Source organism: Temnothorax longispinosus, chromosome 8, assembly GCF_030848805.1.
Source record: "Temnothorax longispinosus isolate EJ_2023e chromosome 8, Tlon_JGU_v1, whole genome shotgun sequence".
Taxonomy (NCBI): Eukaryota; Metazoa; Arthropoda; class Insecta; order Hymenoptera; family Formicidae; genus Temnothorax; species Temnothorax longispinosus.
Genome location: NC_092365.1, coordinates 21558208 through 21581787, shown reverse-complemented (window position 1 = coordinate 21581787; position 23580 = coordinate 21558208). Strand labels below are relative to the sequence as shown.

Sequence of the window (23580 nt, the reverse complement as noted above, 5' to 3'; positions counted from 1 at the left end):
AAGTAAACTGTGAAAGAACGAAATACGAAGCGTAGCCATTTACGCATAGCAAGAAGAAATCTGACAGAACAAAAAATGAGCCGTCGCTCTGTCTTACTTTTTCTATCTAGTAAATTAAAATTTCGTACATATTTTCATAATGAAATAGCTATGGCGAAATATTGTCGCGTATATAACTAAATGTATTGTGTATAATTAGAAAAATGTCGAAAAACATGAAGATATCATATTTGGTATTTCAGAACAAGAAGTAAATTTACGAGAATGTCTCTCGAAAGAAATTTTTAACATATCACTAACAATAAGATAACTAAAAATGTTTAAAAAATTTCGTTTTTTCTAGACAAACCGTCTCTATTTGTAACATGCGCGTTTTAAAAGCAAAATCAAAATTCAATCTTAATGATAAAAGCAATATAAGTAATAAAGTACGTAAAACAATATCAAATATGTAAAAAATATATTGTACTGTATTTATGTAAATATAAATAAATATAATAAAATCAAACAAAGGATCTCTCTTAGACATATGATCATTAACTATAATATCCACTTATCTCTATCTTATTAAGACTGCTATCGTCCGTGTATCATATGCAAAAGTCAATGGAGCATTTATACTATAAATCAATGCCAAAAAGGGTAAATATGTGATACGTTTGCACGCTGTATAAACTAAACGTAAGGAACTGAAAGAAAAGGAACTAAATAAAATTATCACTGACTATTGCAAGAAGAAACGTGATAAAATAAACAATAGTGATAAGAGCGAGCGGAAAAAGAGCTTCGATGGAAAGAACTTTGATGCAAAATGTCACATTGAGGAAGATATTGTCGTAATAAATTTTTCTCGTGAATGACACTTACTCAGGAAATCCATCGTGCACTTTCTTGAGGATGTTTGACGCAAGCAATAATATAAAACAATAAAAATGCTCCTCCTATTTTAACAGTCTTAAAATAATATTCGCGTAACCTCATCGACCGTCTTAATCGCGAGGTTTTGTGACGCAGGAAACGAAGCCGAGCCGACGTTTCGTAACTTCGTGCGGAACTTCCTGCTTGAAAATAAACTCGCATGCACCCACGCAAGCTCCCCAGAGATCTATCGCGCACCGAATTTATTTTGAATTTTGATAGATCGCCGTCATTTCGCAACTATTCCTAGCGTGCGAACGTTGCAAAGGAGTAGAATGTTGCACAACGGGCTGAAGCTTGTCGAGCAAAACGCGATACGCGCTGTTTGCCGAAGACTCGCAAACTGATGGGTACGAAGCTGCCGCATATGATATTTATGATGTAAACGTTAAATGCAATGTTAATTACCTAATGTAAGTTTTTACGTGATCTTATTGTAGGGAAATTAGCGATGTGAGATGTACTGCTGTTATACATATTTAAAAATTTAAATTAAGTTAGTAGTAACTTTATTATTCATTAGTCTTACATATAAATATAAATCATTATTATTAATTGTATTTATTGTATACATACAAGAATTTTTACAGTTACACATTATTTGTTTTTTATTTTAATTACACCCTAACGCGTATGTAATTCTTTTTTCTCTGACGTTACATCGTTAGAACATTGTCCGGAACTATCGCGAATATCGAGTATCACGGATATCACCGAATGTCATGAGAGATAAATAGAGTTTTGCGATCGCATTGATTTTTACCATTGCAAAATATACACAAGGGATAACGACTAACGATATTGCGATGCAAAACGAGCATTCGAAGCTCGCTCGAGGCGGATGAAACAGAATTGGCAAGTGACAGTTGAAACAGCGCTGGAAAGAGAACCGGTGAACTTTCGTTCCAAGGTGTTAAGGCACTTTTACTTTTGTTTCAATACGACAAGGATTCTCCGCGACTTGTCGCACTTCCCTTTGGTCCGCCTCGTTACAAAGTGCTTTGGCATCTAGATGGCATCGGTCCAACCATTGCCTATCTTACGAATCTACAGACGCCAGACGCCACTTGCCAGACGTGTTTGCGCCAGGATCGTCCGTGAAAGTTTAAATCGGATCTTACTGGCGACCCGTTCGTCTAACATCGATAACCGAGTCCGAAAAACGAGAATAAACGTGAATGTTATCAGAAATCTCCGAAAATAAACCCGTCTGCTCTGACAATAGCTCGATAAATACTTGTAAAACTTTCAGACGAATTTTGCGGCGTATTATATCATGCGATCTTTTGATCGCACTTGAATGGTACTAAATTTTCTCTAAATGTATGTCTATAATATCGCGGATGTTTTATTATTCTGTGATGATTTATACAATATTTTACGACGCACATAAGATATGCACAATGCAGCGGGCACGAGTTCGTATTATCGCTTATTTCTAGCTTTTTGCCGGACGCTCATTTGCATCCTAACAGTTAAGACTATTGGCGCGGACATAAGGTTCAACGAGAGTTCAATGCACTAGTTGTAATGTCATATATTAGTATAGTTATCTCAAGACCGGACTAAGACGTAGCCAACTATAACCCTAGTCGAGGTCGATGCATCACCAAACGAGGCTTACCTATATAACTAATCGATAAAACCTTCACATTCTATGGAGTTCTTACTCTTCGAAGAGACGATTTCTTATCACTTCGTTTAATTATTTTTGCATACGTTTCTATTTTAGCATTTAATTACATTATGTTACTTTTCATTTCGCTTAAAGATTATGAGATCGCCAAGAGTGAAATATTGTCTTACCCTTCTCGTAGTTCTTCCGAATGAAGGAGAAGTTGTGATTCACGTCCGGTGGATCGGCGTTGTCGACGAGATCACAGGATAATTGACGTTGCAGAAGGATCGTTTCGTGAGTGAGCTCACGGACCTGGATGAGAAGTTCCTCATAGCTCGAAACTGGAAGCGTCATCGTTGTGCTTTCCGTATTTCACCGCGCCCCTGCGCACGAGTCTTGCTCGTACAGCCATTCGACTTTAATTCTGCAACTCAAGTGAAATATTCATGTGGCGAACGCGGGCGAATAGGATACAAAATTGATTAGATCGGCGGTGCCATTCGTATCGCGTTAGCATGAGAAACACTCGTTGGAAAATAAGAGAAATCTATTTTAATTATCGTAGCGCGGCAAAGGAATAAAATATGTATCTTTTAGCAATTCGGATAATTTGTCGAAGTTAGTTATTGATCACGGGGATACGCTTATGAGGGATAAATGACCGCGATGTGACAAATTGCCTAATTATAATGCTGTGTCGGACAATATGCTGAATATGCAGATGTTTTCCAGACGCTCGAATAAAAATCGGAGTGGCACGTTTTTAATCTTATGTGATGTCTCACGTGTGCGCGTTTGTTACGGCGCGCACGAAAGCTGTTTCATTATATTGAAGAACAGACGTTCTCACCATATTTAGCGCGCTTTAAATAATTTTCGCAGATGAAGATCCTCGAGAGAATATCGTTGCGAAAGAATGGGAATTTCCGAGATGAAGATTTGAGATATATGCGAGCAGCTTTCGGGAAATTTACGTTCGTGCAACGTTGAGCGTTTTCATTTTCAGTTACCAGTAACGCAAAAAGAAGAAGTTGAAGAAATAAGGATTATTTTATGTATACTTTATATACTTTACTTATATTATTATATTATTACTTATATTATATACTTATATACTTATATTATTACGTATTTACCTCTGTGAGCCTAGCATTCCCACCACTAAAGAAAAGTTCGGGTATACGGCATAATTTAGTGCTAATTTATTGTTCGTATTTGATGGTGCGTATTTGATTAGTGTGCGTGAAGTCCGTGTAGCTTTCTCAAAAACTCATTATTTGAATAAATACGAAATTTTTAAGGATTTTTTGCAAGCAGCATATGTACTATAAGACACGACGTTATCGAGTCTCGCTATCCAATTCTATCGAAATCGCAACGCTCGAGATAAGGATCTAGGCCTTTGAGCGCGACGCAATTCCCCTCCGAGTGGTGTTGCGAATTTATGTGTGTGTATATATATATATATATATATGTGCAATGTGAAGAGTATTGCGCTCTCTTTTCGCGTCCAAAGGAGCTTTTGTTGGATGCAGTGGAAGGAAACATTGCACTCGTTCTCTCCTGGGACATTCGAGACTCTTCCATCTGGTGGTATTCGCGTTTACACGGACTCGATAGTCCGAAGTGCATATGTAATACACATAATACATATGCCGTGCATCGCCTATCTCAAGAGTGTATATTATGAACACTGTGTGTTGCAACGAGTGATATGCTCGATCGATTGTGAGAGAGCTAAAGCCCCTTGCACAATGCCAGGCAACAGGCAATAGGAACAGGAAATAACCAAAAAATCGTTCATTACAACCTAAAAAATTCGAATGCTATGATTGGTTGGCAACAGGCAATAGGCACAGAATTTCCAACGTGACGGAAACTCTGTGTCTATTGCCTGTGTCACTGTTTATTCTGCATTTATACATAATTTCTGATTTCTATTCCCGGTTCCTATTGCTTGTTGCCTAGCATTGTGCAAGGGGCTTAAAATGTACACACACACGCTTGACACACTTGTGAGTGCATATTGTGCACACCCCGAGTGTTTCAGGAGCAGCTCCGCAAAAATACAAAATTTGCAATATAAATTCACATTATTATTCGCATCTATTTATGTAAACCTATAGTGAATTGTATCGGAAGATAAACAGTAAAATTAATGTTCTTTTTCTTTCAATTGAATAAATGCCATTTTGCTAATAGATAATTCTTTTACAAAATTACGTTAGCAAGTATTTTATTAACACGGTTTAATTTTCTCAAAACTCATCGTTTAAATAGACACAGAATTTCTTAAGCGTCCCGAACGAAAGAAAGTGTACATTTACATCGTACATTCGAGCAAGCGTTACGTTTTCATGCAGTAATCTTGTAGGGAAAAATACGGACGAGGGTGAAGAGAACTAAGATCGCTGGCAGGAACGAAAGAGAACAGGGATAGCAAGGGGACTTTCGCCTTTACCTTGTCTTATGCTTCATGGTCGACGTAATCCGGTTCCGACGTTGCGTCGTTGCTACGTGAGTCATGAACGCAAACATCAAGACCCTTCGTGGCCAAAATTGAGTAATCCGTAATACTGCGGTAATTTTTCAATCGATTTTCACGTTGCGCAAATATAACGAGGTATCGGAAGTATGTACATGTTGTAAGGGATCGACAAACAACGAAAATTCATAATTTATATTAAATCCATAATACTCCATAAATAAATAGATTACTATCGTTTTCTTAGGTCGGTATTCATAGTCAGATCTTATTTCAAGACCGTCTTAAGTAATGTCGACACTAAAATACGGCTCTGTGATTGGCTTATGACATCTTAAGATAGTACGATGGTCTTAAATATAAGAATCGACTATGAATACCGGGCAATCTTTGGGGCAATCTAACTTGTAACTCGCAGAATAGCGAAACAAATGGCCAGCTACTAATTTGAGTTATCTCAGACTTCTATAGTTTTATCTGTTTTATCAAATGATAATATCTAGCTGATTTCATTATTTTTAATACGGCGTGTAGTAGAACTGAATAGAATGAGTCAACTAATACTATAATTAAGTTAGAGATTTAATCGAATTTTTTTTCTCATTTTTTTATAGGTATTTTGCTCTTAATGAGCGCAGTTTTGTAGTCCTCTTTAGATTTCTCGCGATTTGACGTTACGTTACTTATTTTTCCGTTACGTCTTTCCAGAAACTATGACAAATTATTTAACGGTACTACAACAAGATATTAATCATCATTCACTATGAGTGGCAAAGCGCTAATTATCTACTATTATGCGAAAACGTAGATTTTAATAAAACAGATTGCAAAAATAACCACACATTTCAAATAGTTCCTAATAAAGCATCCATTGATGATATTTTTAAAGGCGAGAAGGAGCGTTCGAAACATGTCAGGTATTTCGGTTATATTTGGACTTGTTTGGACTTGTCGCGAACGGCACGCGTTTCCTCGAGAATCCATAAAAACGAATTGGCAATTTGGTCAGTGAGCCTCACGCTAATTATAGTCACGAAGGTTTCGCCGAAGATGGAAAAGCCTTGACGAGAATGCCGATTGGTTTGTACAGAATCGCCATAAAAGTGCAAAGCCTGATATACAATTTGCATCTGACGGACTATGAAGAAAGGGGGGGGTATAAAGGGATTATGTCTGTTTACGGAATCCCACTGTGTCCGTTAGAATCACAAAACCGCGACAAATAATGCGCTTTTACGATGCACACGTTACAATGTATATAGTATGGCATCGTCACGTACGTGTATTATTAAAATAACAATTAATAATTTTCCTAAAATAGAAGAGGCTAAAAAATATGATTGTACGAATTTTCGATCAGCATCTTATCTTTCGGTATTTTTTGTGACGAAGCGCCCTAGAAAAATCGCGTAAAAATTAATTTTACAATCTTTGGACGAAAAGACAGAAAAATGCCGTGTACGGTGCTCGATGGGCATTAACAGTCCAGAATCTTGCGTTTCCATCTCCCTTGCGTGTCTCGACTCGCGTCGGCAGCTTCTTCCGCTTCTATACGAACGCGGAAGCGCTCTGCTTGACGTAAGTACGTGCACGCGTATACATTGCGTCTTGCGGGAAATAGAAACCCAATACACGGTAATTTCAAAACTAGAAGATACTTCGGAGTGCTTTATCGCGTCATGGGAATTGAGAATCGCGCGACGACAATTCGAACGACTCGAAGGATGGCAACGATTTTTTATCGGATTGTGACCGGACCGTGACCTAACCGAGAATTGACCTTAAATCGTGTGCGTTTCACGAGCACGGTCAGGATAAACGAGAAAAAAACGATGCGGAATTCACTCGCGACCTAGATTTTCCTTGCCTATGTTGTCTTGCTACTTGCTACTCCTTTGGCTTCTTTCTTCTTATAAAGCACGCGCATGTTTTCTGTCTTCGTTCCGATGTACCACTTATTCGATACACGTTTGACGAACTGACAATCACTCGACAAACACATGACTTTTTTTTCCTGTTGCGTATCTACATCACGTGAAATTTATGCGTTTAAAGGCTGCGTTAACTTTCTCGTCATAAACAAAATGTTTCGTTGCTCCATTATCATGATGAAGAAAAGGCTTTTTCGGACTTTTTGTATGGCTTTACACAGCTTCATTTATTATAAATTTATCTTTATTTTTCTGGAAAATGGTGTATGGTAAGTATGTTAAATTCAACAAATAAATGTGAGAAACAGAGTGTGTGAAAAATTAAGACAATTATATTTTAAGATATGTTTTTAGAGCGTGGTTGCTGTGAATTCATATCGTTCGCTTTTTATAGATTTCACCGTCGCATTTTAGATAGCATCGTAATAATCATTGTTCCGATTCTACCTACTTTCACGAAATTCTACAGGTTAGAACACAGACGTTGTGCAGGATAATCGTAACGTTTACGTCCGGTATTTATGTACGGATATTGTTAAAAAGAACGGAATTCATGCAAAGTTCATGCTACACAATGTTAAATATCTTTTGTTATTAATTCTCGACGTGGCTTTCCTGAAATACGTATGCACGCGCAACCTAATTATGCATACGTTATTAATATTGCGCGAGAAGAGAGAATAATGGAATTGCTCATTATAATAAAATATGAATATCTGCGAACGTTATTATTCAGCTGTCGCATCCAAACGTGTCCTGCCGGAACAATAACAACCGTAAAAATTTTACAATTCGGTCCGCATACCACATGCAATTATCTCACATAGAAGAAATTAACTAATTAACTCTTGTGTGGTAAATTGTCTGAATGAGAAATAAAACGAATAAATCGTTTTGAGAATGCGAGTCTTTCTCTTATTCCGATTCAGATCCGACATAAAGAACAATCATCTCTAAGAATCTGGAATAAATCGACCACGATTTCTCTTCCTCTCCCTCTTTCCCATCCCTTCAACCCTCTCCTCCTTCTCTCCCTCCCGCGGGCCATGATTTCGCGATTTTGTTTAACGAATTCACCGTGATATTAATTCGTGATATTAATTGTGCGCGCTTTCACGGCCGCGGCGAATTGCGGCCATATATCATAAACGAATGATTCCACGCATCCATACAAATGCCACAGAAGCGCGCGCTTCTCCGTGAAAATGAAGGCGTATAGCGGCACCGCGTGCAGCGCGCCTGCATCGCACGTGATCCGGAACCAGTCTCTGGACTGCGAAGAGGAAGAAGAAACAGGTGCATGGGCGCGAGCGCGAATCTAAATTGGCTTCAAACTTCTTTTGAAGGATTCCTCTCTTATTTCCGCGCCGGAAAAACCACAGGAAGAGAGACGACAACGGATTTTCACTATCCACGTCTTCCACGGCCGGCTTTTAAAGTATCAAACGTATTATTCTTCTTTCGCGCCAAACAATTCCACGGATGAACCACGGTAGACCATGATGGATGAGTAATGAGTTTCAAATAGCTCAAGATTTCTGTCAAAAATTGACATGTTGAAAATTAAATCACGATTCTGATGGAAACAAAAAGAAACTGCCAGCAATATTCGCATAACGAAAGCATCGGATTAACTTATCCTTACTTTTTTGCATCTGATCGCTAGAATTCTTTTTGAAATCTATCGAAAACTTTCTTTAGAGAGAGAGGTCATTAATTATATCTTTGCGGAGACAGTAGCCAGCAATTATGCGCCAGGCCGTTGACTCGTCGTTGTTGGCCGTTCGATGTCATATCCCGATGGAAGCTAAATCGTCGTTTGTCGAACGTTAAAATCGATCACGGTAACATATTATACATGCCGACTCACGTGAGCAACGAGGCCAGATAATCCGCTTTTACGCACTTATTCTTGCCGCCTGTCACATTACGTAGAATTTATCAATGCACGAGGAGCATTTATTTACGACCGGGCCGTAAGGCACCCGCTAACAGTCGCCTCATTGCGATTTTCGTGGAATTTTTCTAATCTTATTGTTAGTTTCCCGCTCGGTGCCATTCATCGTTAGCAAATGTTTTACTTTGATTATTTCATGTTGGCTGTTTATTATTACGGAGGGTCTTTCAACAGATGAGCCACAAAGTTATCGCTTCGAAGGAAATTAAGGATAAATAAACTTTCGAAAACCCTATTCACATATTCTTTAGTGAAAATGTTGTAAATAACTTCAATATGAATATCTTTAATAGGTTTTTATCGATGAAAAAATGAAGGCATAAAATGTTTAAATAAAGTCATATAATAGTGATTGAATATTTTCTTGTTATTTTCTGATATATTTACAAAGCTAAACGTATATAGATTTGCAAAAATTATGTATTAATTAATTAATTAATTAATGATATAAATATGAAACTGGTGGTATGTAACTGTGCAGAGAAATCTTGCCGTGCTATTTACAAAAATACTAGAAGAAGACAGAATACCATCAGACTAGGAAACCAGCATCATCATTACCTATATTTAAAAAAGAGTCATCCTGTTAGATATCTGAAAACTCTGACCTACTCTAATAATAGCTTACATATTGATAAAGGACTTAAAAAAATTTCAGGCTTAAGAACTTTACGCTTTAGACACAATATTTTTTTAAGATAACGTCTTCGCTTTTTTTGTTTGATCTTACTTCTCATGCAGTAACTTTTGGCTTCATCCCGAACTTACAAGCGAATATCTCTTCGCTTGTAAGTCTTCGGACAGATTTAGATCGCGACAGTTCTCGTCGTGGACAAAATGCACTGTGTCGCGATGCACGAAAGCGCTCTCGTCGACAAGACGTTATATAAAGCTGGATTATTGAAACACATCCGGCCAACCACAGCTGGATATTGTTAGCGCGTTCACTCCGTTTTCTACTTCTTTCACTGCGAATAATTGGATTGGACTTGGAAAAATTTGAGCTTATATGAATTTTGTGCAAATCGTATTAAAGCAATACGCGCAAAATAAACGTTAAGAGTTTGTGAAAGGAAATATAAATTCATAATCTAATTTGTATGTTTTTATGATTTTGTTTTAGTAATTCCAATGAGTCAAACGTTACTGGCACACACCGTGAAGTTTCTAATTTTTTAAATCATTTTTTTACTCGCACAATAATGTATTTTCGAAGTGTAATAAAACTAACAAAGGCAAACCGCTTAAAAGACGATTCAATAATAATAGCGAATTTCAAGGAGTTTGATTAGGCCACGGTTCACTAATGCAAAACACTACGGAAGATCAGCGAAAGCCAATTAATATTTTAAGCTGTATAATATCGCGCTTTAACATTTTTTATTATTTTTATTTAATTTCCTTTTGTATGATTTTTTTCGTGCAATTTTTAATATGTCAATAACAAAAAGAAGATTATAGAGTAGTGATTTCTTTTCTCTTTTACTTGTGAAATTATGATTTAAATGTTGCATACATTCGCGATTATTCTTCTTAGCAGCACATTCCATACGTACTTTCTTGCACGTTCTCCCTCTTTCTGAACGTACACCTATCTCATTTAATATGTAGAAAGTGGTAAGAAAGTGCAGCGCCGAGATTAAATTTATAATTTACGAATGCATTTAATATCAACTAAAAGTGCACTGCAATTTTCCGAATGTCTATAAATTTAAGAGCAGCGTTATTCGAGTCACTAGATAAATTTCGAGTATCGATCAGATTCTCGGTGAGACACTCCATGTCGCATACACACATACATAGGTATGTGCTTCGTTCTCAGAGATAGTTACCTTACAGGTGTCCGTGATGATCACGAGGGTCACGGTGAGGTCGCATAATGCGTGGTATCTTGGAGTACACGAGGATGCGGAACATAACCTCTTTATCACTCGGACGCACACGGCGACACGCGAACGTTAATCGACGCGCAAAACGTGCGACTCTTCCATCCACGATCACCAGAAACGTTAAACAGTATATCTCGCGAACGGGTGACAAGAAAAAGCGGCGACGAAAAGAACGCTAAGAAAAAGACCCGTCTCGCGACGCTGCCGCCCGAAAACTCGTCACTCTCGTGTCGTGTTGCGCCGGTTGCGCGCTTGTGATGGTCTACCCCCACTACCACCGTCACAACTGCCGCCAACGCCGCTGCTGCTCGCTGCCGCTGCCGCCAGTGCCGCCGCCACCACCACCACCAGTTCTGACGTGAACGTAGCCGCTTCCGCAGCTGCGCGCCATGCGCGCCGAAACCGTGGCTACGTCGCGCGCGCGCGCGCGACATCCGGCCACGTTAAAATAGCTCGTTTGCGAGAGATCGTCGGGGTGCCGCCGGGAAAAGAAGTAGAAAACGGTCGCGCGTTCTCGTCCGAATTTTCTTCAGTTTCGAGGCTGGTCTTAAATCTTAAATGTGCGCGCAGTGCGCGGATCAGTGACGCGGCAGCGCGTGAGCGTCGTCGACGAACAAACGAAAAACCAACCAAGAATGGATTGCTGGTCGGTCTGGCTATTGCTCGTCTCGCTACTCGGCGCACTCCTGCTTACGGGCGGCGTCGAGTTAACCTTCGAGCTAGCCGACAATGCCAAAGAGTGTTTTTACCAGGAGATCGAGAAGAACGTTTCGTCTACGCTGGAGTTTCAGGTGCGTAACACCGTTGGACGCTGGTCCTCGATAATGCTACATATGCTCGCGAGTCGCGTCGCGATGACACGTTGCTATTATCGCTCGCATCGCGACATATCCGCACTCCGCCTGCGTAGCTTCAGGTTCAATGAGACGAATGAGAAGTGGCGCACCAACATAAGAGATAATAGGAATAATATTATTTCAACGTGTATTCAAAGAGTATAAAATTTTATGTGATAACGAGGTCTGTTTTATATAGTCGCGCTGTGTTCTTGTACTCGCATCTTACAGCGAGAAGAGGAGAACGATACGTAACACATATATGTGCTCTATGCTCCATTCTAGAAAACATTTATTAGTGAAAAGCAGTACTACTTTTCGTGCTACTGCAACTTTTCTTTTAGTTTAGATGTTCTTTCATTGATTTATAGACGCTTCATAGGCAAAAAGAACTTTGCATGTTTTAAAGTAACTTGTTTGTAACGAGTATACTTTTATACTTTTCAGGTGGTTACAGGTGGCCAGTATGATGTAGATGTGACTTTAGAAGCTCCAAATAAAGAGATTATCTATAGCCAAGTAAAAACGCAATTTGATTCACACTCCTTTATACCAACCATGTCAGGAATTTACAAGGCTTGCTTCAGCAATGAGTTTTCTACATACTCGCACAAGCTGGTGTATATGGATTTCCAAGTGGGCGACGAACTGCCGCTTCCTGGTCTCGGAGAACATGTTACAGTCATGACTCAGGTGATATGCCACGATAGAATCTTTTATAGTACCGTGCACGTAAATTAAACGTGGTGCGTGCTAACGCGGCTTGGTTCTTTTTACAGATGGAGTCTTCCGCGCAAGAGGTGCACAAAAATCTAATCAGCATCCTGGACTATCAGACACATCATCGTCTGCGGGAAGCTCAAGGTCGCAAACGCGCGGAGGAGCTGAATGAGCGAGTGCTCTGGTGGTCGGTAATGGAGACCGTCTGCATCCTGCTCATCGCCGTGGGGCAGGTTTTCATCCTGAAGAACTTCTTCACGGATCGAAGCCCCTCCCAAAGTTATTAGTGTGATAGCGAAGTAACGGAAAAGGAAAAACTCGTTCGCGATCGAGATATACGATCACCGATCGAATCGTCCTCGTGCCATCGTAATGTCCACGAGTCTTCTCCGACAATCGAGAAAGGATTGTTGAGCGGATTTTGCGATTAGAATCCAAAGAACCGGTGAGAAGCGCCAAGTGATCCAGATCCTCGTACGCCCTATGAACGCGCGTATCGTTCGCGGGTATTAATTTTTGCCGAGGCTTTATCATGCCGAGAACATTTTAACACGGGTGCTGATACAACACGGAATGATCAGAAAGACGAGTGCAACCGATAGAACTCTTACATCTTTCCTTTCCGATGGACATTCATGTTGTACTTATACTGGTACAGGGACAGTATAATGGAAAGGGACATAATGTTTTTTTCTTACTGTGAACGTGTAACATAATAAATTAAAAAAGATACTTGTGTGTACTCACGTCTACTCGTATCGCCGAGCGATCTGATTAATTCCCGTCTCTCGTTACTTGTCGCGCCTTTCGTTATTTATCTTAGGTATCGGTAGAAAAGTTACTTAAATAAATGCAGTTGATTATTTACTTCCCTCGATTTAATGCGACTGTTTACTCCGAACGTCACTAGTTCCTTGTAAGCGTAAGAAAGTGCCATGCGGTATTACGCAGACGACAGTTATGAGCGCATGTTCACGTTTTATACGTGGCAGATGTCACATGTGGTTTTCCGTCGCGTATGCATTATTTGATAAGCGTATACGCAAGTGATAAATAGGATGCCATATTACAGTGCTCGACTAGAGTCAAGCTCAACACCTGCGCCTGTACGCTGAAAACGGACATGCGGACTTTCGGAGTATAACCGCCTCCGTATAGAGAATGACAAAATCGTACTATTGCATTTGTCATTTTAATAAATTACAATAAATTTCAACAAAACAGGCAAATGCCATTAGTCATTTGTAAATTTAATTTTATTCACTGTCAAGTTCCTGGGCTTGGGAAAATTAGAAACGAAGTCCTCTATACGAGGAGACGGACCTTGGCCATCGCGTCAGCCGTTTGATAATGAAAATTTTTTTTCTATCCTACGAAATAATCATCTGACCAATTCGCGATTGTTCAAATTAATTTACTCCGCACAATATTTGCGGCGACTGACGGGTATGCAGCTATGAATACCAATAGTAATAGCCTAGGAAACAAAGAATGAATGGATTTTATCATAGTCGATAAATGCGTTTGCCATCTCTATCGATGCTCGCAATGCTATCGTCGATATCGTATAGGTACATACGGCCTTACGTTCCCGAATCGAGCAACGCGATTAGGCAGGGCACACACACTTTTCGTAGAACGTAACAGTAAGGTTTCGACCAATCGCGTTGCTCAATTCTTATTTCTAAGGTTACAGACGGCCGAATCGAGCAACGCGATTGGTCGAAACCTTACTGTTACGTTCTACGAAAAGTGTGTGTGCCCTGCTTAATAAAAGAATAACAGCTGTTATAACCTGTTCTCCAACTCGGATTGTGGCGAAGGAGATACGATTTCTTGCCGAGAAATTCGTTGAATTTAACAACATGCAGGCATGTGGTCGCGTTATTCGAACACGCACGTATTCTCACGTCAACGATATCAATTTTAAACATAGATATGAAATCGCGTATACACAATTTTACCCGTGACATAATCTGGAGTAAACTTGAATTTCACATACACGTTTTTGATATTATTTTCGCATTATTTTCTTTTTTATTGTTGCGTTTTATTAAATTATATCTTTACGTACAAATAATTATTTAGGAGCAGGATATCCCGATCGACATTAATGCTGGAAAATTATTGGATTGGCTGATTAATCGGAGGCACTGCAAGAAGACGTGGCACACGAACATTTTGACCATTAGGCAGAAAATTAATGATGCAATACAGAATATGCCTGCTCATGATGGCATTGCCTCATTGTTGTCTGGCGCCTGTAAGTAGTGTTACGTGTTATGGTTCTATCTGATTTTTAGCACGTAGCTGCAAACTCCCGAGCCTTTGCTTTACCTCTTTTTACAGATATAAATTACTTTTATTGCATCAAAATTGTGGAAATCTTGAAGGAAACAGAAGCGGACACGAAAAATTTATTCGGGCGATACGGTTCACAAAGGATGAAGGATTGGCAGGAGATTTTACGATTATATGAAAAAGATAATGTATACCTTGCCGAAGCCGCGCAAATTCTCATAAGAAATGTTAATTACGAGGTCCCCAGTATTAAAAAACAGATACAGAAGTTAGAACAATCGTTAACGGTAAATCGATTTATATAATGTCTAATGTTATCATAATACTATTTACTTATCCTGTCATTGTCTAAAATCGCATATAAAACTGCACTGACAGGAATTTGAAAAGAAAGAAGCGGAATATAAAAAGTCAGAAAATATTGCGCATACAGAGTATAATGCGCTTTGCAAACAATTAGGTATAACTGGCTACAGTACAGTCAGACGTGAATTAATGGATAAGGTGAAAGAGTTATCGGAAGTTTATCAGAAAGTAGCAGAAAAAACGAAGAGTTTGGACAAGGTAGTGGAGTTTTACAGCGCATTTGTTGAATTTACTTTCGGCCAGCAGTACGACAGTACGTGCGTGTCGATAATTAAATATGTCATTGGTATGTTTGCAAAATCATTATTTCAAGAATGCATAATATTTGAATAAGAAGTGTGTATGATAGATTGTTATATATTATTTGATTTTTAAAGAAAAGGGAAACACAACGATGTTTGAATATACTTATGGAGAAGTACCAGCGTCGATAATTGAACCACCATTGAATATTAAAGCGGATGAAGATGAAAGTACGGGAAGGTCTAGTTTGGATACTAATGTATGAATATTTTTATATAATTTTTTTGTGATATTTGTAGAATAGAGATTCGATTGCGTTATTATCCCGAGCATTCTCAACAGGTCATTGATTTTGGCAACTTGGATCTGCAGAGAGAGATTGACTTTGGTGAAGAAGTTGATTTGGACACAGAGGACGATATTGATTGGGGAGACGAAAATGCGGAACAACCTACTGCGGCAGAAATATATTGTAATATCTCTTTGGAGGAATCGGGTATAGTTGTGGAAGCATCGGGTCATGAAGGTGGTGTGGCTACGGGGTCTGAAGCCCACACGATATTAGACAATCCAACAACGAGATCCGAATTTATCAATCAGCTGTTTGAAGTATGACTTATAAATGTGCATGTAAGAAATTGACTGCTCTTTTATATAAATGTATATTTCTACAGCTGGAGGCATTTATGAAGTTACGTCTGTACGAATTCAAAGGCGACGATAGGAACAACCTTCTCAGCTTTAGTCAGATGCAGGACGCTTCATCTATTCTGCAACTTTCTACCATAGAGACCACTCAGAACATGCTGGATAATATTCAAGTTATTCTCTCTGAAATATTGCATAGCAATGTCCACCATTTACATAACATCAAACATTATCCGAGGTACAATATTTACAATTAAATATAATACGTGGTCTGTTTAAAAAGTCATAAGACTGATTTTTTTTCATAACAACTGGTAACACCGTAAAAACCAGACTGCAGTAGATCGAGAGCTACATTCATACTCTATCTTCAGTTAAAATTTCAATTTGATAACATTAACACATGTGACTCTACAATCATTTGTACAACTATATGTTTGGGTGACGCATCACGAAAATGGAACACAAGAAATTCGAGCAGCTGTATGCGACTAAATTCTGTGTCAAACTCCAGGACAATGCGATGGAAGCATTTAAGAAGCTGAAACAGACTTACAAAGATCAAGTTCTATCGCGAGCACAAGGTATTTTTAGATGGCGGTGAACGTGTGAAGATGAATCCTGTTCTGAATCATCAATGTCATAAACAATTTGGTGATTTAAATTTATTTTAATAAGTCACCAATCACTCTCACTGTCAACTTTTTAAATGTTTCTGTCACGTTATCCTGAAATTTGATGCAGAATTTGCTGTATCAAACTTTGCATCACTTATCATGCTTTGCATAATGCTGCTCGATTTTCTTGTGTTCCATGACGCGTCACCCAAACATGTAGGCTGTAGTCCACTTGACTTATTAAAAGAAAGGAGAAGAGGAATGCTTCGAAGCATTTGTAGCATCAAGTGGACCGCAGCCACAGTTATACAAATGATTGTAGAGTCACATGTGTTAATGTTATCAAACATGAATAACTGAAATAACTGAAGGTAGAGTATGAATGTAGCTCTCGATCAACTGTAGTCTCGTTTTTACAGTGTTACCAGTTGTTGAGAAAAAAATTCAGTTTCATTACTTTTTAAACAGACCACGTACATACATCTTTTTACAAATGTTTATATATTTCTATCCCAGGTACGTGGACGTAGTGGCTGCTACTTTAAAGCAAAAATTAAACCTGATCGATAGAATGGTAACCCAGCAAGAATCCATGCGACAGAAGCAAGATGACGCGCAGAATCAAATCGATAAATTGCGTCCGCTATTAAAACTCGTCGTACAAAGAACTAAAGAACTTCAAACAGAGGTACGTTATCTTCGTTCTCTCAATGTTACGTTTTTTAATAATAAATTGTTATTTTTTACGTTACATCTAATTACAGATAGAACAAGATATTTCCAAGAAGTACAAGAATAGAAAGGTATATTTAACCGGAGGTGTAAATATGTTGTAGATCAAACAACGGAATAGAAAAAAATTGTTGAATTATACAGAGTGTTTCTTAAATAAGTACGAAAACTTGAATGGGATATTCCTTGGCTTATTTTAAGAAGAAAAGGTCTTATAAACATGTGTCCTAAACTGCTTCGTTTTCAAAATACAGGATGTCAAAGTTGTGAAAAAAATGAAAATTTCGAAAATCTAGAAAACGTTTCAAGATATTTTTCAATTCAAATTTGGTATGCGTATATGTAGTATTAAGAATTACTTTCCAGTACCCGGCGAAACATTTTTAGATCTACCTGAGACGTGTGTCTTTGACACCGTGTATTTTAAAAACGAAGCAATTTAGGACACATTGACGCTCCTTGGGTACTTTCTTTGGTATCCGAATTTTACCGGCCTTTGAAAATTGTTTTTTTGACATATGATATGTACAAGTCATAAATTAGATATGAAATATTTTATCTCAAAAGTCAAATGTTACAAAATAAAAAACGACGTTCTCACGTTTTAAAACGCGGCCTATGTTATTTTTTCAAGTACACGATTTATATAATCATGAAGAGATTCTGCACGAGTCTCCATGGTGACGAGGTACAAACTGCTTTGGTGGTAGGGCAAGGATATCTTCTCAAACACTCGGCTAACGAACGATCGCATTCGCACAAACGTTGAGCGCAAGATCCCGATCCTCCCCAGCTGCCATGCTCAATCGCTGGAACGAAGATTTCACGGACCGTTTTATTTTACTGTGTCATGCTATTTACGTAGAGTATAGCGTATAAATAAATAAGTCGAGCTTGATTCATAGAAAAGCTATTGTATTGAAATTAATTTTATTTTCCGAATTTTATTTAGCAAGAGAACGTGCGTTAGCATGCAAGAAAAATGAATAATGATGAAAAAAACGAACCGCAAACGGGTTTGTAACCGTGATAACATCTCCAGTAATATGGTACAAAGTATTCTGAGAACATGAGACATTCCGTAGCGTCGTAGCACCAGTCGTGCATCTTGCAACACCTGAAAACATTACATTCCATTGATATTTGTCTTCTGTGAAAAGCACGTCAACGATTGTAAATAACATTTTCTTTCTATATAATATAAGCTTAAAAAATGTACAAACGTACTGGTCGATACCGTCGATGACGTAACCGGATCCTAAGAATCCGCAGTAGCAACCGTATCCCTTGTAAGCTAGAGGATTACATCCCGTGGCGCACACTACCATGTTGTAAAGGTGTATCACTCCTCTTTTGATTCTCGTATGGCCCGTGGTCGCTCTTTCACTCATTCTAAAATTACGTAATGTAGTCTTTATGTAGTCCGATATTACAAATTGTCAAGTCACAAATTAATAAAACGTTTCCATTATAGTTAGGTCCGCTACTTACGTGGATTGAGGCTTCGTGTTGTTTGCCGTCGCGTTGTTGGAGGATATGACGCGCACATGGACATCCTTGTAAATACGCGCCGAGGAAGCGCTCCACGGGTCGCCGCCGTGACCGACGTAGAGATCCTCTTGATTTTCATTTATATCGTTATTCATATACGGATAATGGTAGTCCGCCTGGCGCGTTCTGGCACCTCCAAGTATCTTATAAACATCTGGTGTATCGTTACCTGCAAGCGCCACAAAGTGCTGATAGATCAAATAAATAGCGTTAGCGAGAGAGAAAGAGAAAGATTGCACGACACCTACATACAGTTATAAAAAATATATACAGTTATAACCGTAATTCGTCATACTTATATTAATATCGCACCATCAAATGCATCTGCAATCTTTATCTATTGGAAGTTTAGCGGATTAAAAATCACTGACTTTCTAAAATTTTTTATTATGGTATAAAATACTTAAAAATTATCGTGCAACTTTCTACACATAAAAGAGCTAAGTGGAGGGTATGCTATCAATACCAGAGGAAAGATCTCTTTTTTAGTAATTCCATCGGTTACTTCTACCGGTGAGTTTGAAATGTATTTCCCGAACCGTCTTGTGTGTGTATCTGGCGCATAATATACGTTGTACGATCTTTCTCCCAATCATCAGAAATAGCCAACTTTACCTTGATCTAGACTCGCTTAGCGTAAAACTACTCTCATTTATCCTACTTGTGGCCGTTTTAACGGTTTCTCGACCATTTTCCATAAACTCCGAGGGAATTATACAAGGGGCATCCACTCTTTACCGAACGATTGTACGATTGAAATATGGGAGTTATTTTTCCTAATTTCACTTTTTAGATTATCCTTTCTACCACTTCGGTAAGATATCCAGAATATCTCGTGAATTTTATTGCGCTGAGATTATTTTAATGCGTCCCGTAAACTCGAAGGAAAAAAGTGAATTTTTGACTTATTTGTTAAAAGATACCGATAACCTTCGCATTTTTATATTTGATAAAATTATGTATATCTTTTTTACGAGGGGAAAAAAAGTATCTTAATTATCATTAGTTATTCAATAGTCATTTTATTATCTTTTGACATATTTACGCAATTATTTTTACAGTTATCCCTGGTTCCCTTGTACGCGTTGCCGTGCGTAAAATTGCGCGTCAAACGCGCGCGTTTGAAAAAAGCATGCATTTTGATTGGGGTAACTTATGGAAACGCATGTTTGACGCGTGTCATAACGTGTGTGGTAAGAGAAGCGTCATACGTGTGCTCGTAACTACAAATTAAGTTGACTTTTAATCTTGATTTTAATCTCACGGTTGCATAATTCTCATTAATACGTGCAATCCCTCGCTTAGGTTCACAACATCAGTTTTGATCGAATTTTGCTGTTTTACTTGTCCTAAGTGAAAAATTCAATAATCGTGAAAGGTAAATTAACAGGCAAATGTAAAGTTCAAATGCATTGAGCAACGTTACAGGATAAATGTTTCAAAAAGAGAAAGAGAGAACAGAATTCAAATCTCAATGAATTTAAAATCAGGACACGTAGGTATTATGGAACTTTTCGGAATGGATTCTGATCAGAATTATTTTGTTTTCCCTAAAAAACAAATAGAAATCTAGACAAATAGAAATAACTAAACAATTCCGATCGGAATCCGTTCCAAAAAGTTTCATAATACGTGCCCAGAATTGTTGCAATAAATAAAATAAATTGTAAAATGTTTTCCATGGAAATATCGTAGGTTACTATAACGAATTACTGTACTGTAACTGTAACGCACTTGTTATGGTCGACGTGTCTTGCAGAGGAAAATCGAGAGATTATACATTATTTTATTGTTTATCTCTCTTGCGGTCGGAATTGCTCAACGAAAAGTAAATTGAGATCGTGAAATGAAATGGCATAATTGAATCGTTGCTTTTAACAGTTCCGTGGTAACAATCAGTGATTGGCGTCATAACGTTGCTTCGCAACGTTAATTAGTCGCCGGCACAGTGGTATATGGTCTCTGTAATTCCTTTTCGTTCGCGGTTTCCATGGCTCAGCCACGTAAAAATTTGATTTTCTCTCTTGAATTAACCGCGAACGAAGGAAGTGTGGAAATCAGCTTCAATAATCCATCAAATGGGATTTAATCGCAAATATTCGATTTTCAGAAATAAAATTTAATTAACAGAAAGCATAATGTATAAAGCATAATGTATCTTAGCTTTATATGCGATCAAAATTATGGACCTTTGATCGCGTATAAAGCTGGATCTAATCAACCAAATCTTAAAAAATTATATATGAAATAGGGGTAGAAAAGACTGAGAAATATAATAAAATTAGAAATAGATCGATATCTTCAAATTTGCGGAAGTTACAGTAAACACGGACATCAAATCTGCACATACACATATATACGTACGGACATGCGATTTTAATGCAATATTTCGACATTTTAGAATACTCTGAACATATTAACTTCCGCAAAATAATACTCAAAATAATTTAATTACTTATTAATTTTAATTGTAGGTACAATTAACAATTAATTTTTATCGTGATGATGATTTAATGTGTTACTTATTTTAAAGGCTAGATATTATTCTCTCTGGTTGTTTGTACATACGTCCTTGTGAGAATGTTTTTTTTTATAGAATAAGATGGCAAACAAGAAAAGAAGCAAAGAAGTAAGTTCCAATAAAATAGCATGTAATAATTCTGATTTGTAATTTTTTATTAATGTAATGTGATTGTTAAATAATTGAAAGAAATTAAATCTTTACGTAATTAATACACATACTTAACGAACTAAGTTAATTGCAATTAAATTTAATTGCAATTAAATATTCAATGAATTGATTAATTGATTAAAGCTTTAATTGATTGATGCCCAACACTGTTTTTTGCAAAGTGCGCTCGCCACTAGCAATGGGAAAAAAAGTAAATCTTGTCGAGCAGTGTAGCGCTCACCTCGGACGTCGTAGCTGAGCAGCGTTACGAACAGCAGGAAAACGCGCAGGATCTTTTCGCACCGGCGAGACGATCGAATCACCCGTGGCGGATCGCGGCTACGTGCGACATCGAACCTTTCACGGCACATCGAGACGTTTTCACCGAGCAGATCGGGCTCGACCCTTTGTGTCACCTGCGAATCATTCTCGAGACATCCGGCGTAATAGCACTGCTCCGCACGTGTCGCCGCATTGGGGAAACTGCAACAACAGCAACAGTAGCAGCAACAACAGCAACAGACATCCGATTACACAGCTCTTCCGTTTTCGCCGGCGCCGTGGCTGTTGAGATTAACCGGATTCGCGCGCGCGCGCTTTATGATGTAACCCGTGCAATTTGAGAGACTGCGAATTACCAGCACTATTATCACCGTCGCGTGCCGACAGTCTTGATCGCCGATGAAACAATTAACACACCCACAACGTAGTCTCTTTGCCAACAGTGTCTTCCCGGTGAGATGATGTAGACCGAAAACACGAACTGATCATAGTTATTCGAATAAGGTCACCGGACGGCCACTCCCGGCACAAAGGACGTTTTTCTCGCGTCGAGTCGCGTGGGTTTTGTATTGAATCCGGGATTCAATAATGTAGCTAGTTTTTCTGTTTCACCGCGTATGTACACGCCGCCTCGCTGCGACTTAGAAATTGATGAGTCGCTTCGAAAAATAAGTTTCCGTCACACGTTTACGGGATTTGATGCGGCTTATGTTATTATACGGTGTTGTTTTACGAATAAATCGCATGCAAAAATTCTTGAGCTCCCGGAAAACCCTTTTGTTATCGCGTCACTCGATTATTCGCGTTCCTCGCTCGATCGTAAACACGTAGTTTGTTCCGAAAACGCTCTTTGGAATTCTGGAACTTCGTCTAAACTGCTCCGCGGTTTATTTTAAAGTTTCATTCCACGCAACAAGGATGCACTTCGGCGACGAGAGACCAACAAAGTACTAGCTGTTCTTATCAAGGTCGTTTCCCTCTACACAACAGCTCCTTCCACCTTTTGCCGACATTCTTAGGTGCACCGCGATTTTAGATACACCACTCGGTTCAACTCCGTGACCCCGAGAAAGTCCATCGGGAGCGTGGATTGTGTGCTCGAGTCGAAGAGTGTGCCTCCGCCGATTCCCGTAGTCGTACTACCATCTAGTCTCTTTAGCCTAGCGAATCTCTGTGCTGTTACACTTTCGTCGGAGGAGGAGAATGAGAGAGATCGTTAGGATTTTTCCATTAACCCCGCGTTGATCTTTAATCCTTTTTAAATAGCCTTCTTCCGCGCTCTAAATTAAAAAAAATGTGCAAATTAGAAATGTGCACTTTTTTATTTTTATATCATTTTCACAAAAATTTTACGGACTCCATTCTCTTCTGGGTCAAATATTACATTATTCTAGATCAGATTAGGGTATCGCTTTTTAATGTATTTTTGTTCAGTTAATATGTTAGATAAGAGTCATTTCTCAAAAAATTATAGACATATGATCGCGTACAAAGCTGGGTCTAATCAACCAAATCTTAAAGAAGTTATATGAAATAGGGGTAGAAAAAACTGAGGAATATAATAGAATTAGAAATAGCCTGATATCTAAAAAATTGGCGAAAGTTAGAGCAATCACGTACATTTCTCAAAAAATTCAAAATTTTACAAAGAAAGAACTCCTTTACCGGTCATCGCCAAATTCAATACCAACCTTCCTTTAATGATACTCTATCGATTTAAAAAAAAACTTAGCCCGATATCTCAAACTTTGCGGAAGTTAGAACAACCACACCATTTACAAGATGTACATACGTTATACAAGATGTACGTACACA

The 23580-nt window shown here is 38.4% G+C and overlaps 4 protein-coding genes across 6 annotated transcripts in view; 2 read left to right on the top strand and 2 right to left on the bottom strand.

The window, feature by feature from the left end:
• LOC139818079 (uncharacterized) overlaps positions 1-11036 on the bottom strand; it is a 36322-nt gene extending 25286 nt beyond the window's left edge. Inside the window, exons 1-2 of one of the 2 annotated variants that reach the window (XM_071786507.1) lie at positions 10742-11036; positions 2725-2966 (exon numbers count right to left, since the gene is read on the bottom strand). In XM_071786507.1, coding sequence (XP_071642608.1) covers positions 2725-2890 — 166 coding nt within the window. In that variant the 5' untranslated portion in view covers positions 2891-2966; positions 10742-11036. The remainder of the gene's footprint in view (positions 1-2724; positions 2967-10741) is intronic. The other variant, XM_071786506.1, reaches the window with a different exon arrangement.
• Positions 11037-11180: 144 nt separating this feature from the next.
• On the top strand, positions 11181-13221 carry LOC139818085 (transmembrane emp24 domain-containing protein 7). The gene is made up of 3 exons (XM_071786515.1): positions 11181-11589; positions 12082-12327; positions 12414-13221. Exons 1-3 carry the CDS (start codon positions 11434-11436, stop codon positions 12639-12641), a joined length of 630 nt encoding a protein of 209 aa, XP_071642616.1. The 5' UTR covers positions 11181-11433; the 3' UTR covers positions 12642-13221.
• Positions 13222-14066: 845 nt separating this feature from the next.
• LOC139818080 (CDK5 regulatory subunit-associated protein 3) lies at positions 14067-17871 on the top strand. Of its 2 annotated transcripts, XM_071786508.1 has the most exons (9): positions 14067-14225; positions 14443-14617; positions 14704-14942; positions 15034-15307; positions 15399-15523; positions 15607-15873; positions 15939-16150; positions 17046-17217; positions 17294-17871. In XM_071786508.1, the coding sequence occupies exons 1-9, from the start codon at positions 14220-14222 to the stop codon at positions 17363-17365; spliced, it is 1542 nt and encodes a 513-aa protein (XP_071642609.1). In that variant the 5' UTR covers positions 14067-14219; the 3' UTR covers positions 17366-17871. The 2 variants fall into 2 exon arrangements, with proteins under 2 accessions (XP_071642609.1, XP_071642610.1); XM_071786509.1 differs by lacking the exons at positions 17046-17217; positions 17294-17871 and adding an exon at positions 16246-16986.
• Positions 17797-23025, bottom strand: LOC139818084 (uncharacterized). The gene is made up of 5 exons (XM_071786513.1): positions 21725-23025; positions 18753-18981; positions 18489-18653; positions 18269-18378; positions 17797-18070 (listed from the first exon to the last, which is right to left on the bottom strand). Exons 1-5 carry the CDS (start codon positions 21852-21854, stop codon positions 17904-17906), a joined length of 801 nt encoding a protein of 266 aa, XP_071642614.1. The 5' UTR covers positions 21855-23025; the 3' UTR covers positions 17797-17903.
• Positions 23026-23580: the final 555 nt, after the last annotated feature.

Excerpts from the sequence above, each read along its gene's own strand:
- LOC139818085 (XM_071786515.1), top strand. The coding sequence starts at position 11,434 with ATGGATTGCTGGTCGGTCTGGCTATTGCTCGTCTCGCTACTCGGCGCA. Across the intron at positions 11,590-12,081 it reads CGTCTACGCTGGAGTTTCAG|GTGGTTACAGGTGGCCAGTA; the intron begins GTGCGTAACACC and ends TATACTTTTCAG. Across the intron at positions 12,328-12,413 it reads ATGTTACAGTCATGACTCAG|ATGGAGTCTTCCGCGCAAGA; the intron begins GTGATATGCCAC and ends TTCTTTTTACAG.
- LOC139818080 (XM_071786508.1), top strand. Across the intron at positions 14,943-15,033 it reads AGTTAGAACAATCGTTAACG|GAATTTGAAAAGAAAGAAGC; the intron begins GTAAATCGATTT and ends CTGCACTGACAG. Across the intron at positions 15,874-15,938 it reads TTATCAATCAGCTGTTTGAA|CTGGAGGCATTTATGAAGTT; the intron begins GTATGACTTATA and ends ATATTTCTACAG.
- LOC139818084 (XM_071786513.1), bottom strand. The coding sequence starts at position 21,854 with ATGTGCCGTGAAAGGTTCGATGTCGCACGTAGCCGCGATCCGCCACGG. Across the intron at positions 18,379-18,488 it reads GTCATCGACGGTATCGACCA|GTGTTGCAAGATGCACGACT; the intron begins GTACGTTTGTAC and ends TAATGTTTTCAG. Across the intron at positions 18,071-18,268 it reads CGGTTACAAACCCGTTTGCG|CGATTGAGCATGGCAGCTGG; the intron begins GTTCGTTTTTTT and ends TCTTCGTTCCAG.